Here is a 16,010-nt window from a genome sequence, read left to right on the forward strand (position 1 = left end):
AGTCAGAATTAGGCTGTACTCGGAGGAATTCCTCGCTATACAAGATTTTTCCTTCGAGGAAAAACGGAAAGTGGGTTTTCCGCGTGAGCTGATCTGTAGGTCAAATAAAAAAAAACATTGTGTATGCGATAGCAGCTGTATTTTTCAATTGATCTTCATGAAATTTAGTCAGAATGAGTGCCTTGATCAAATCTAGATCAGATCTGAATATGGGTCATCTGGGGTCAAAAACTAGGTCACTAGGTCATATCAAAGAAAATACTTGTTTGAGCTTAAAGAGAACACATTTGTGGTCCAATCCTAATGAAAATTGGCCAGAATATTTGTTTCCATGAAATCACTAGGTCAAACATGTTTACACTGTTATGGTTTGTTTCTCAGGTGAGCCCTCTTGTTTTATAAACCGGGAAACCCTTATCAGAAATTGTGGACCAATGTTTTTATTTTAAATGTATTAGGAAAACAACGATTTTCAACAGAATTTGATGACAAGTACATTGTAAGAACATCGAATATGCAGCATATAAGTGAATGAAGCAAAAGTTTGATTTTAGCTCGACTATACGAAGTTTAAGGAGAGCTATCCTGCTCGACCCGGCATCGGCGTCGTTCCGCGTCCCCACCTTGATTACAGTTTTTTTTTACACTTTATCTTTGTTCTTCTTATCTCTGTAATATCTTGATGGATTTGATTCAAACTAAAATAGTTATTCCTCATCATCACCCACGTCATCTGACATAAGGGCCATAACTGTGGCACCAGTATTTCATGATTTATCCCGCCTTTTCACTTAGATTTTCAGGTTAAATTTTTGATGCACTTTCACTCTATCTCTGTTATTACTGAATGGATTTGATTCCTACTTAAAATAGTTGTTCAACATCATCACCCACATCATATGACACAAGGTGCATAACTCTGGTACAAATTTTTCATGAGTTATTCCCCCTTTTTACTTAGAATTTCAGGTTAAAGTTTTGATGCATTTTCACTATGTTATTACTGAATGGATTTGATTCAAACTTAAAATAATTGTTCAACATCATCACCCACATCATATGCCACAAGGTGCATAACTCTGGCACAATTTTTTCATGAAATTTGCCCCCTTTTTTAGCTCACTTAAGCAAAAGGCTCATGGTGAGCTTTTGTGACCGCTCAATGTCCGTCGTCAGTCGTGTGTCGTCAGTCGTGTGTCGTCCGTCGTCAGTCGTCCGTCCGTCAACATTTTCTAAAAAAATCTTCTTGAAAACCACTGGGCATAATTACACCAAACTTCACAGGAATGGTCCTTGGGTAGCCCCCTTTCAAAATTGTTCAAAGAATTGAATTCCATGCAGAACACTGCAACCAAAAGGAAAAACTTTAAAAATATTCTTGTCCAAAACCGCAAGGCGTAGAGCCTTGATATTTGGCATGTGACATTATCTAATGGTCCTTTATGAAGATTGTTCAAATAGTGCCCCTGGGGTGAAAAGAGGCCCAGCCCCGGGGGGTCCCAAGTTTTACATAGACTTGTATAGGAAAAAACTTTGAAACTCTTCTTGTCTGAAACCGCAAAACCTAGGCCTTTGATATTTGGTATGAAGCATTGCCTTGTGGTCCTCTACCAAAATTGTTCAAATTATGCCTCTGGGATGAAAAGAGGCCCTGCCCTGTGGGGTCTCAAATTTTACATAGACTTATATAGGAAAAAACTTTAAAAATCATCTTGCCTAAAACTGCAAGGCCTAGGCTTTTGATATTTGTTATGTTTCATTCCTTTGTAGTCCTCTACTAAAATTGTTCAAATTTTGCCCCTGGGGTGAAAAGAGGCCCTGCCCTGGGTGTCCCAAATTTAACATAGACTTATATAAGGGAAAAAAATTAAAATCGTCTTTTCTGAAAGTTCACGGCCTATGCCTTTGATATTTGGTATGTACCATTGCCTACTGGATCTCTAACAAGATTGTTCAAATTATGCCCCTGGGGCGAAAAGAGGCCCCGCCCCGGGGGTCACTTGTTATATGAGTTATATAGGAATAAATACTTAAAACATTTTCAGATCATATTTCCTAGACTGTTTAATTATAATTACCAGATAACCCCAAACGCTTAGGAGTCACTTGACTGTGACCTTGACCTACTTACCTACTTTCTTGTTTTTTAAGATGTATATAGCCTTGAAATGTGGATGACATGTACAGTTTGCACACCAATCTTAAAACTGACTTTCAGTGACCATGAATGTGACCTTCTGACCTATTTTCTAATATTTTAGGGTCAGTTTGCCATTTGAAACATGTGGCTCATATTACTCAGGTGAGCGATTCAGGGTCATCATGACCCTCTTGTACTTAGAATTTCAGGTTAAAGTTTTCAAGCACTTTCACTCTGTCTCTGTTATTACTGAATGGATTTGATTCCTACTTAAAATAGTTGTTCAACATCGTCACCCACATCATATGACACAAGGTGCATAACTCTGGTATAAATTTTTATGAATTATTCCCCCGTTTTACTTAGAATTTCAGGTTAAAGTGTTGATGCATTTTCACTCTATCTCTGTTATTACTGAATGGATTTGATTCAAGCTTAAAATAATTGTTCAGCATCATCACCCACATCATATGCCACAAGGTGCATAACTCTGGCACCAATTTTTCATGAATTATTCCCCCTTTTACTTAGAATTTAAGGTTAATTTTGATGCATTTTCACTATATCTCAGTTATTACGAAATGCATTTTATTCAGACGTGAGGTAGTTGTTACACATCATCACCCACATCATATGACACAATGTGCATAACTCTTGCACCAATATTTTATGAATTTTGCCCCCTTTTTGCTTAGAAGTATACTTATATTGTGTTTTGATACACTTTATCTTTACCTCTTTTATTACTTAATATTTTTGACACAGACTCAAGCTATTGTGCAATATCTTCATCCGCCATTGGAGTCATTAAACACTCCAGTGACAGCTCCAGTTTCCTCAGATGTGCCTAGTTTCACTATCCAGCATTGAAATAGTCAAGCGCGCTGTCTCCTGTGACAGCTCTTGTTTAAAATCTGACGCCATGATGTGTGAGTTAGTCGCTTTAAAGGCTGGCCCTGTTATAGTCCTTGTTTAACATAGAGGCTGTCAAATAGTGAAGCACCCTGCTTTATGGACAGCTCTAACATTTTACTTTGAAATTGTAGTTAATATTTTGTCTTGCATTTCTAGAAGGTAATTACAGAATCAATTTTAATTTCAGGGCATTTTATTTTGTTTCCCCATACATGGAAAGGGGCAACCTCAATCATGCAATTGAAGTGGACAATAATAAAATCAAAGCAGGCATACCGCCTGTGTTAAACATTAGCTACAGACTCAGGATAATGTTTCAGATAGCTTCTGCCATAGATTTTCTGCATACCCCAGTTCCAGATATAAGGTAGAGAATACATTTTTTCTTCTTTTATAAGTAGTCCCCTACTGATTGAAACTTGAGATTTGTGGACATGGCTTGTGTATTGTTTTAGTCCTTCAGTCAGTTTTCCATTTTGTCTGCATGAACGCTTTGTAATGTATAGATGTGATTGATAACTGCCATGTATTGATTGATTTTCAAACCCTAATGTGGAAATTGTGCGAAACATTCTCTATGCGCAGGCTGGTCAGGATCCATGCTGGTCTCAAAGCCACTTTGTTGGTTTTCTTATCGCGTGGCTCATATCTTATTTTTCAGAGGATTGATACTACACATGGATATTAAATCGTTAAATATTGTCCTGGACAAATATCTTAATGCACGGTTGATTGATTTTGGTCTTGCACGCGAGATGGAACATGGTCATGACCACTTGGAGACTACAAGTATACAATATCCTTCAACCTCGGGATATGGGAAAGAGACCCAACAACAGATTCTGGCGAAACATGATGATTACCGTTGTTTTGGTGTTGGTAAGCTTAAGATAGTTCTTTCTAAGATAAATTCAAGTTTTCTTGTAGATTTAGGAACCCCCTTTACTTGTTAATATATTCCTGTCATAATTATTTTGAAATTAATTTGCAGACCACTGCTTTCTTCTATTTGCAGTAAGTTCACACATGAACAAGCCAATGCTAGAAATATTAGGTTGTGTGAACAAAAGTGATACAATATAAAAGTTTTATCTTCTTATCACGTGACCATTTCACTGTGATATTTCATATTCGAGCAGAAAAACCTGCTCCAATAAGGAAAACCGTGACCTATCGGAAGTTGAGATCCATCGACATTGAATCATTCAGAAACGAAACAAAATCTTTGAAGATTCTCGACACAAATACGTTAATGTCTGATGTTGACGAACACGTGAAATCATTTAACAACAGTTTGATATCACTCGTTGACGAGCACGCCCCTTGGCTTACAAAAACAATAGTGCTTAGACCGACATGTCCATGGTATAATGAAAAACTACACGAAGCCAAACATTTGAAACGAAAACTTGAACGCAAATGGAGAAAACAAATCTAAAGGTAGATCGTGGGATATACAGAAATCATTGTGCTTCTGTTAATAAATTGCTGAAACAAACACATGTAAATTTCTATTCTGAAAAGATAGAGTCCTGTGGACGCGATCAGAAAACTTTATTCAAAGTGACAAAGAATCTTCTTGGTAGAGACGAGGAATCCATCCTGCCAACATCTTCCTCATCCAAAGAACTAGCACAAAATTTCAGCGACTTGTTCGTCGATAAAATTGATGGAATAAGAAATAAAATTAGGTCAGGAACAGAATTACAAACTGGTGCGGTTACCACCGAGGAAATTCCGAACACGCAAATAGATAAACTTGTTGAATTTACTCCAGTCTCACGGGATAAAGTGAAAAAAGTTATTTCAAAATCTGCAAGTAAATCATGTGAGCTAGATCCAGTTCCGACATGGCTTTTGAAAGAATGCTTAGAAGAACTGCTACCATCTCTCACTAAAATAATCCATTTTTCTTTGGAGAAAGCAAATGTACCGAAATCCTTCAAAAATAAATTGATCAGACAACTCATCAAAAAGTCAGATCTAGATGCAAATGTTCTTAAGAATTACAGACCTGTCTCTAAATAACCGTACGTGTCTAAAACAGTTGAAAAGGTAGTCGATGCTCGTTTGGAAGCCACTTGTCTTTGAACAATCTCCAGGAAGAACACCAGTCTGCATACAGAAAATTTCACTCCACTGAAACTGCATTACGTCTGAAGGTTCAAAATGACATTCTCAACTCCCTTGACCAAAATGATGTATCAATGTTAGTGATGCTTGACCTATCAGCTGCTTTCGATACCATCGACCACAAGACATTATTGCACCGCCTCCACGACCACTTTGGCATCACAGGGAAACCACTCGAATGGATAACTTCATATCTTAGCGACCGCTACCAATCTGTGACCATAGATAGTGAATTGTCAAAACCAGTGCAAATGACGTACAGTGTCCCACAGGGGTCGGACCAAAATTTTTCACAATATACACTAAACCAGTTGGTACAATATGCAAGAAACATGGACTAAATCACCATTTTTAAGCCGACGATGGGCAGCTTTATTTATCTTTCAAACCAACAATTCCGGTCTCCCAGAAGGATGCTTTACGTTGTGTTGAAAACTGTCTTGTCAAAATTATATCTTGGATGAACAGCAACATGTTGAAAATCAATGCCGATAAAACTCAAGTCATTGTATTTACCTCTCAAAGAAACGAAAAACACATTGAATTGGTTTCTTTGAAAATTGGAGAAGAGAACATTAAACCATCTAAATGTGTAAGGAATCTTGATATATTAACTCGGTTTGTAGATCAGGATATGGACAGCTACTTCAAATAGGCCGCACTAGGAAACATCTAAATACAGATCAGGGTCCACGCTTTTAGGCGACGTGAAGTGAAGTGGTCGCTTTTTAGCTCACCTGAGCACAAAGTGCTCAGGGTGAGCTATTGTGATTGCTCACCGTCCGGCGTCCGTCCGTCCATACTTTCCTTTAAACAACATATCTGAAACCATTTAGTGGAAGTTGATGAAACTTGGCCTGGATGTTCCTTGGGTAGTCCCCTTCAAAAGTTGTTCAAAGAATTGAAATCCACACAGAACTCTGGTTGCCATGGCAACCGAAATGAAAAACTTAAAAAATCTTCTTGTCCAAAACCGCAAGGCGTAGAACCTTGATATTTGGCATGTGGCATCATCTAATGGTCCTCTATGAAGATTGTTCAAGTTATGCCCCTGAGGTGAAAAGAGGTCCCACCTCTGGGGTCCCAAGTTTTACATAGACTTATATAGGAAAAAACTTTAAAAATCTTCTTGTCTGAAACAACAAGACCTAGGCCTTTGATATTTGGTATGTATCATTGCCTTGTGGTCCTCTACCAAAATTATTTAAAGGATTACCCTGGGGTGGAAAAAGGCCCCGCCCCGGGGGTCACAAGTTTTACATAGACTTATATAGGAAAAAACTTCTTGTCTGAAACCACAAGACCTAGGCTTTTGATATTTGGTATGTTGCATTGCCTAGTGGTCCTCTACCACGATTATTCAAATAATGCCCCTGAGGTGAAAAGAGGCCCCACCAAGGGGGTCCCAAGTTTTACATAGACTTATATAGAAAAAAAACTTTAAAAGTCTTCTTGCCTGAAACTGCAATGCATAGGCTTTTGATATTTGGTGTGTTGCATTGCCTAGTGGTCCTCTACCAAAATTGTTCAAATTATGCCTATGGGGTGAAAAGAGGCTCTGATCTGGAGTCCCAAGTTTTACATATACTTATATAGGAAAAAACTTTAAAAATCTTCTTGTCCGAAAGTTCAAGACCTAGGCCTTTGATATATGGTATGTAGCATTGCCTTGTGGTGCTCTAACAAGATTGTTCAAATTATGCCCCTGGGGTGAAAAGTGGCCCCACCCGGGGGTCACTTGTATATGAGTTATACTTATTATCTGATCATATTTCCTAGACTGTTTAATTAATTAGGAGTCACTTGACTGTGACCTTGACCTACTGACCTACTTTTTCCGCTTGATGTCCGTCGTGCGTCAACACCACTTGGCAGAATTACACCAAACTTCACAGGAATGATCCTTGAATGGCCCCTTTTAAAATTATTCAAAGAATTGAATTCCATGCAGAATCCGAAAGGAAAAACATTAAAAATCTTTTGTCCAAAACCACAGGGCCTAGGGCTTTGATATCTGGTGTGTAGCATCATCTAGTGGTCCTCTACCAAAATTGTTCAAATTATCCCTCTAGGGTCAAATATGGCCCCGCCCCGGGGGTCACATTGTTTATATGGACTTGCATAGGAAAAACTTTGAAAATCTTCGTGTACAAAACCACACGGCCCATGGCTTTGATATTTGGTATGTAGCATTATCTAGTAGTCCTCTACCAAGATTATGCAAATTATCCCCCTATGGTCAAATATGGCCCCGCCCTTGGAGTCCCAAGTTTAACATAGATTTATATAGGAAAAAAAAGTTTAAAAATCTTCTTGTCTGAAACCACAACACTAACATAGACTTATATAGGAAAAAAAGTTTAAAAATCTTCTTGTCTGAAACCACAACACTTAGACCTTATTTGGTTTGTAGCATTGTCTTGTGGTCCTCAACCAAAATTGTTCAGATTGTACACCTGGGATGAAAAGAGGCCATGCCCTGGGGGTCCCAAGTTTTATATAGACTTATATATAGGAGAAAACTTTAAAAATCTTCTTGTCTGAAACCATACGACCTAGGCTTTTGATATTTGGTATGATGCATTGTCTAGTAGTCCTCTACCAAAATTTTTCAAATTATGCCCCTGGGGTTAAAAGAGCCCTTGGGACACTTAGTTATGTGAGTTATATAGGAAAAAATATTAAAAATTATCTGATCCTATTTCCAAGACTGTTTAATTATAATTACCTGATAACCCCAAGTAATATGTTGTGACTTGACTGTGACCTTGACCTACTGACCTACTATCTTGTTTTTTAAGATACAGCCTTGAAATTTTGATGACATGAACAGTTTTGCACACCAAGCGTAAAACTGAATTTCATTGACCATGAATATGATCTACTGACTTTCTTAATATTTTATCATCAGTTTGACATTTGAAACATGTAGCTCATATTACTCAGGTGAGCGATCAAGGGTCATCATGACCCTCTTGTTTTCTGATGACTTCGCTCTGTTTGTACAGAAAAGCGAAAAACAAGTCGCCCTAAAATCTGGCGCCCAAGGCTGTTATCATACATGTATATATCACATCGATCATCTTCTAATCAGCTTGTAAAAACATTACATAATCAATTAGCGTAAACTTATCCCGTTACGGGTTGTGAACTGTCAACAAAGTATGCTCCGCCTATCACCGAATATCGATTTTGTGCATCACGGATAAAAAAAGAGTGCATCACGTGTGAAAACAAACAACTAAAAACTGTCAAAAGTAGGGTTAAAAAAAACACGAGTATGTCGGCGCAAAAGTCAGTAGCTGATTAAAGGATGATAGCCCATCGCAAAGTGACCGATAGGGCCTAAAGAAAAGCTCTGAATATTAACCAGAGTTGTTCGTAATGTATGGTTTTAATTGCAGCTGCCAGACGTAAATATCCGTGTTATACACAATTTAAATTGAAATTCAGACAACAGATATTTGATTTCAATCAATAAAAATCAATCACAATCAATTTTAGATAAGCACACATTGGCTTTTATTTTTTTGTAAAAGTTCTTGAAATCGAAAGTAGGCTGTCAGAACGTCTGCTTGCGGTGACAAACTGCCAATATTTCATGAACATGTTTCTTAATTTTCTTTAATAAAAGGTATTGTCATTGTAGACTTTAGTATCAGATACTGTCCAATGTTGTTAAATTGTCTTTGCATCATCACAATTTGTCAAATAAATTCTTTAAACTGGAGAATTGGGCAATGCTTATGGAAGTGTATCAGTGTCCTGACATACAATTTTGGATATTCAGATTTTGACCAGCGAGAGTTTAAGATAGGGGTGTGCAGGGATGAGAATCTAAAAATTAATTTTCTATTGTTTTGACTTGTATAAGGAAGATGAGCCTGGCAAATCACACTGTGTTATATGTAGACTGGCAAAATTTGATAATGCATATGCAAGGGGTCATGACACATGAGCCAAAACAACAAATCACACCACACATGCCTGTTGTAATACTGATGGTGGTTTAGTATTATTTATAAATGTTTCAAAATACTGCATAAATACATGCTCACTGTGTGTGTTTGTATTTGATGCTTGGCATTTTGTACTTGAAAAAAAAATATGTGTTGTTTTGAAATGTCATTCCTTTGTGTTGTACCATCAAAACTGTAATTTACGGTGTATTTAATGACTATTTTGATCCGCAGCCCCACTTCTCCCTGTTCTGAGAAAACTTCTCCCTATTTTCTGTGGAGGGAGAAGTCACTTCTCCCAATTTTTCTGGGCTAGCTTGAACCCTGCAGATGCTACAAAATCCCTAGTAAATTCACTCGTCACTTCACGCCTTGATTATTGCAATGCGCTCTTGTATGGTGTTCCGAAGTCCTTGCTGAATAGACTTCAGAATCTTCAGAACACTGCAGCTCGAATCATAACAAGAATATCGCGTTATGATCACATTACACCGGTCTTAAAAGAACTGCATTGGATACCAGTTACTCACAGAGTGGACTTCAAGATTCTAGTTCACACATACAGAGCATTGCATGACCAATCACCGATCTATGTTAAAGACTTGCTAGAACTCTATCAGCCAGCAAGAAATTTGAGATCCAAGAACAACTCAAAACAACTAGTTGTTCTAAAAAGCAAAACTGTGAGGTACGGTGATCTAGTTTTTCATCAGCTGCACCGAAGTTATGGAATACTCTTCCGGCAACCATTAGAGATGCTAAAAGTTTAGATGCTTTCAAAAGATCATTAAACACACACTTTTTCTTCAAGGTCTATTGAAACTAACTTTGCACTCGAACACAAGCTGTTGTACGGATGTGCAATAGAAGTTATTTACTGTTGTTTATTGTTGTTTAAAATATCTAGTATTATTAATATATAGAGTCAACCCTGATTCTAGCTAACAACCTTTTAATGTTGATATATTTTTAAATATATTTTTGTGTTGTATTGTGTGTCCATATCATTCTGTGATATGTAGCTTGTACAGCGCTTTTGAACGTTTATTTTATAGATGAAAAGAGCGCTATAAAAATCTGGTAAATAATAATAATAATAATAATAATAATCTTTTTTGAAATAATATTCTCATATCACATTGAGGCCATCCAAAAATGTTAGATTTTGATCACCTTAATTAAAACATTCAATGCCTTTGATAGAACGAGCAATGTTGTACTACCTGTTAAGAAGATCTTTCCCATTTAACGATTTGAACAACTCCAAAAAAAAATCGATAGTTTGATATTGCCGCAATTTATACGTCACAGACACCAGCTATCGTTTCCTCTTACATTGGCAAGCGTATAGGCCAATCAAAAAAATAGTTGTTTTTTAATATATGTGTAGCCCGCCCGCTTAGTTCAGTAGGGAGAGCGTTGGTCTACGGATCGCGGGGTCGCGAGTTCGGACCCCGGGCGGGGCTATGTTCTCCGTAAAGATTTGATAAAGACATTGTGTCTGAAATTATTCGTCCTCCACCTCTGATAATTCATGTGGGGAAGTTGGCAGTTACTTGCGGAGAACAGGTTTGTACTGGTACAGAATCCAGGAACACTGGTTAGGTTAATTGCCCGCCATTACATGGCTGAAATACTGTTAAAAAACGGTGTTAAAACCATAACAAACAAACAAACAAAATTTATGTGTTGGCTTCTAATTTAAGATAACTGTTCAGCATTTCTATTTACACGGAACTATAACGTCAACATATGACATACTTGTATACGCAGTATACAATTATAAATTAATTCAAATTCCGTTTGTGTTTCTATTGCCGGATATAATGAAATGATAAAATGAAGTTATTTTATAGCATTCTTTCAACAGACAAATGTTTTCGATATTAAAAGTACTCTCCTATACATGATATACGCAATATTATAGTATGCTGCTCAAATACACGGGGCCTCCGTGGCCGTGGGGTTAAGGTGACTGACTTTGAATCACTTGCTCCTCACCTATGTAGGTTCAAGCCTCATTCAGAGAGATGAATTCTTCGTGTTAGGAAGCCATCCAGCTGGCTTATGGAAAGTCGCTGGTTCTACCCAGGTGCCCGCTCGTGATGACATAGTGCACGTAGGGGCACCTGGGGGTCTTCTTCCACAATCAAAGCTGGAACCAACAAACTCAATTACACGAACTGAGTCGACTAATCCATTAGTGCATAACATGTTAAAACCAACCGATGCCACGATTCTATTACATCTTTATTTCAGAAACTGTACAGAGAAAACAGAAGTCACATTAAAGTTGCCAATTAAGGACACTCTTTATGAATTTTAAAGCAAAAGCAAGACTACAAATTCGATCAAAAATATCTTAATGAACAGATAAAAACGAGTAAAGCGGCAAACAAACAAAAGTTTGATCTAGTCCTAATGGAGTGTTTTGCAACATGCTTATCGATAAATACCTCTCATAGTGAAATGTACACGCACGATTCCCGATCACATGCCGGTAAGCTCAAAGACATGTTCCGAGGTCACGGAGGGCAACCAGGTGTTTGAGTGATTCGCAAGTAATTGACAGCAAACTGGCAAACGGGAAATGTCTTCTTAATGGGTAGTAAATGTATGGCAAACTATGAATGTTTTTATTTATAATGTTTCAACTTTTAAAGCACTAAAGATGTTTGACTGTATTGTCAATAATCTTACAATAATTTTACTTATTTCAGTCTGTCTGTCTTTACGACTTTGTTAGAATTTATAGATGCAAAAAAAATGCAGGTATTGTCATAAAAGGGTAACCATCAAATAAAATCTTCCAAATAGTTAATAGATTAACTGTTCAAAATGTACCACATTTATTTCGGTATTGACATATGACTGTTTAACCTCAGCACACCAAAAACTCAACCTGTATTTGGACAAGCATTATTTCACATGTCAGCTGTTATTACAGCATGTTACATTTCTCACTTACAAGGATAAAAGTTGTACTGTTCAAACATATGTGCTTCTTCCGACTTATCTGTGCAGTGTGATATGTTCATTAAATATTTTTGACTGCAGTAATGCGTGAACTTTTAACTGGAAGAAAACCATCTGTGGAAGGAGTTCCTGAAGATAAACTGATGGATCAATCTGTGAGGATGATTATGAAAAACAAGTTAATGGTTAGTTTAATCTATTTTAGATATTTGTAATTGCATAATTATCATCGTTATTAATGTCTCTACATTTTTTTCTGAAGAATCAGATAGTGAAATTGAATTCCTCCATTCATTTTTAGCACAGGGTGATCTATTGTGATCGCTCACCGTTTGGCTTCCGTCCGTCCGGCTGTCCACACTTTCCTTTAAACAACATCTCCTAAACCATCAAGCCAATTCTGATGAAACTTCACAGGGATGTTCTTTGGATGGTCTTCTTTAAAAAAAATCAAATATAGAACTCTGGTTGTCATGGCAACCGAAAGGAAAAACTTAAAAAATCTTCTTGTCCAAAACCACAGGTCACAGGGCTTTTATATTTGGTATGTAGCATCATCTAGTGGTCCTCTACCAAGATTTTTCAAATTATTACTCTAGGGTCAAATATGGCCCCGCCCTGGGGGTCACATGGTTAAGATAGACTTATATAGGGAAAACTTTGAAAATCTTCTTGTCCAAAACCACAATGCATAGAGCCTCAATATTTGTCATGTGACATCATCTAATGGTCCTCTATAAAAATTGTTCAAATTATGCCCCTGGGGTGAAAAGAGGCCCTGTCCCGGGGGTCCCAAGTTTTACATAGACATATATAGAGACTTGCCCTAAGCCTTCTTTACACAAGGGAAACAATCTGTTTATATAGTGAAATTATTGAGTGAACACCGTTTGTTAATCTTAATCCTGTCCATGTTACATCAGTGCAAAGGAAAAGTAACCTATCTATGTTAAATGCTATGCATGATAACACAGTCATGCATCGAACAGTCCTGAAATTGATTTCTTTGATTTTCTCATATTTCTAGATATTCTTCCCATACTTTGACGCATATATATGGGTAGTAGAGATTGTTCTCATTCCAGCAGCAGCCTTTTCAACATATTTCACCTTGTGAAATTCTATGGGTTTGGACTTAAAAAAAACGTCTGTTTGTTGACAAATTTCACCACAGAAAATGTCACACTTTCCCCAGGGCATTAACTTATTTGATCTTTACATAGTTTTCTATTCAGATTGCTAATCCACGTGGCAATTAGGCATGCTTTTCCCCTGCCTTGAGGTAAAAAGTGCATAGTTTGCATGAGGTTCTAGGTCAATAACCACCTAAGCCTACCATAAAGTCTTAGCGGAGTTGTCTCCATTTTTTCCAAATATTTTACCCGGGATAATTTTTTTTCACCTCAAATAACTCTCTTTCAGAAAATGATATTTTAATATTTTTTTTCAGTCTACTACGTACTTTGATGCAGTTAACTACACATATATCTAAAATAGACAGTTCCTACATGAAGTTTGTATTTTTAGTTACACTGCCTATTATATACGAAAAAAATTTAAAAAATCTTCTTGTCTGAAACCAGAACTAGGCCTTTGATGTTTGGTATGTAGCATTGCCTTGTGGTTCTCTACCAAGATTTTTCAAATTATGCCCCTGTGGTGAAAAGAGGCCCCGTCCCGGGGGTCCCAAGTTTAACATGCTTATATAGGAATTTTTTCTTTAAATCTTCTTGTCTGAAACTGCAAGGCCAAGGCTTTTGATTTTTTGTATGTTGCATTGCCTAGTGGTCCTTTACCAAGACTGTTCAAATTATGCCTCTCGGGTAAAAAGCCTTGGGGTCCCAAGTTTACGGAACTTACATAGGATTTTTATTTTACACATAGTTTTCACATAGTTTTAAATGACTTATATAGGAATAAATACTTAAAAAGTATCTGATCATATTTCCTGGACTGTTCAATTATTATTACTGTATGACCCCAAGTAACTAGGGTTCATTTGACTGTAACCTTGACCTACTGACCTACTTTCTTGTTTTGGCTCACCTGGGCCAAAGGCTCAAGGTGAGCTTTTGTGACCGCTCGATGTCCGTTGTGCGTCGTGTGTCAACAATTTGTAAATAAAACACTAGGCAAATTTACACAAAACTTCACAGGAATGATCCTTGGGTGGCCCACTTTCAAAATTGCCCAAAGAATTGAAATCCATGCAGAACTCTGGTTGCAATGGCAACCGGGAGGAAAAACTTTGAAAATCTTCTTGTCCAAAACCACAAGGCTTAGAGCCTTGATAATTAGCATGTGACATTATCTAATGGCCCTCTATGAAAATTGCCCATATTATGACCCTGGGTGAAAAGAGGCCCCGCCACGGGGGTCCCAAGTTTTACATAGACTAATATAGGAAAAAACTTTAAAAATCTTCTTGTCTGAAACCACAAGACCTAGGCCTTTGATATTTGGTATGCAGCATTGCCTTGTGGTCCTCTGCCAAGATTGTTCAAATTATTACCCTTGTGTGAAAAGAGGTCCCAACCCGGGGGTCCCAAGTTTTACATAGACTTATATAGGAAAAAACTTTAAAAATCTTCTTGTCTGAAACTGCAAGGCCTAGGCCTTTGATATTTGGTGTGAAGCATTGTGTAGTGAATCTCTAAAAAGATTGTTTGAATTATGCCCCTGGGTTGAAAAAGAGGCCCCACCCCGGGGCCACTTGTTATATTAATATATTGGAAAAATATTTCAAATATTATCAGATCATATTTCTTAGAGTGTTTAATTATAATTACCTGATGATCCCAAGTAATTAGAGGTCAACTAACTGTAATCTTGACCTACTTTCTTGTTTTTTAAGGTACAACCTTGAAATTTGGATGACATGTACAGTTTTGCACACTGATCTTAAAACTCAGCGACCATAAATGTGACCTAATGGCCTATTTCTCAAATTACTCAGGTGAGCGATCCAGGGTCATCCTGACCCTCTTGTTTAAGATACAGCTTTGAAATTTGGATGACATGTATAGTTTTGCATGCCGATCTTTAAACAGACTTTCAGTGACCATGACCTACTGACCTACTTTCTGAGCTACAGTAGAAGGATGTGGACCACCTGTAATATTTTTTTACAAATTTCAAAAGTAATCTTGCATAATCTTTACCTTGACCCAATCCTAATTTTCTTGTTTTTAGCTCACCTGAGCCAAAGGCTCAGAATGAGCTATTATGATCGCTCACCTACTGGCGTCCGTCCGTCTGTCCGTCCAAACTTTACTTTAAACAACATCTCCTCCTAAACCACCAAGACAATTTTGATGAAATCTCACAGGGATGACCCTTGGATGGTCTTCTTTAAAAATTGTTAAAAAAATTGAGTTCTGTACAGAACTCTGGTTGCCATGGCAACCGAAAGGAAAAACTTCAAAACTCTTCTTGTCCAAAACCACGAGGCCTAGGGCTTTGATATTTGGTATGTAGCATCATGTAGTGGGCCTCTACCAAGATTGTTCAAATTATCCCCCTAGGATATAATATGGCCCCGCCCTGGGGGTCACAATGTTTCTATAGACTTACATAGGGAAAAACTTTGAAAATCTTCTTGTCAAAAACTAAAGGGTTTAGGGCTTTGATATTTGATTTGTAGCATCATATAGTGGACCTCTACCAAGATTGTTCAAATGATCCCCCTAGGGTGAAATATGACCCCACCCAGGGGTGTCACATGGTTTATATAGACTTGCATAGGAAAAAACTGCAAAAATCACAAGACCTAGGCTTTTGATATTTGGTATGTAGCATTGCCTTGTGGTTCTCTACAAAGATTGTTCAAATTATTACCCTGGGGTGAAAATGTGGCCCTTCCACGGGGGTCCTAAGATGTATATAGG

General features: G+C 37.4%; 1 protein-coding gene across 1 annotated transcript in view; it reads left to right on the forward strand.

The window, feature by feature from the left end:
• Window positions 1-3,242: 3,242 nt before the first annotated feature.
• Window positions 3,243-16,010, forward strand: part of LOC128552417 (uncharacterized) — a gene marked incomplete at its 5' end in the record, with an annotated part of 55,073 nt that continues 42,305 nt past the window's right edge. Inside the window, 3 exons of the mRNA XM_053533453.1 lie at window positions 3,243-3,422; window positions 3,717-3,934; window positions 12,205-12,308. Coding sequence (XP_053389428.1) covers window positions 3,243-3,422; window positions 3,717-3,934; window positions 12,205-12,308 — 502 coding nt within the window. The remainder of the gene's footprint in view (window positions 3,423-3,716; window positions 3,935-12,204; window positions 12,309-16,010) is intronic.

The sequence above is a fragment of the Mercenaria mercenaria genome, unplaced genomic scaffold (genome assembly GCF_021730395.1).
Source record: "Mercenaria mercenaria strain notata unplaced genomic scaffold, MADL_Memer_1 contig_2789, whole genome shotgun sequence".
In the NCBI taxonomy this organism is placed as follows: domain Eukaryota; kingdom Metazoa; phylum Mollusca; class Bivalvia; order Venerida; family Veneridae; genus Mercenaria; species Mercenaria mercenaria.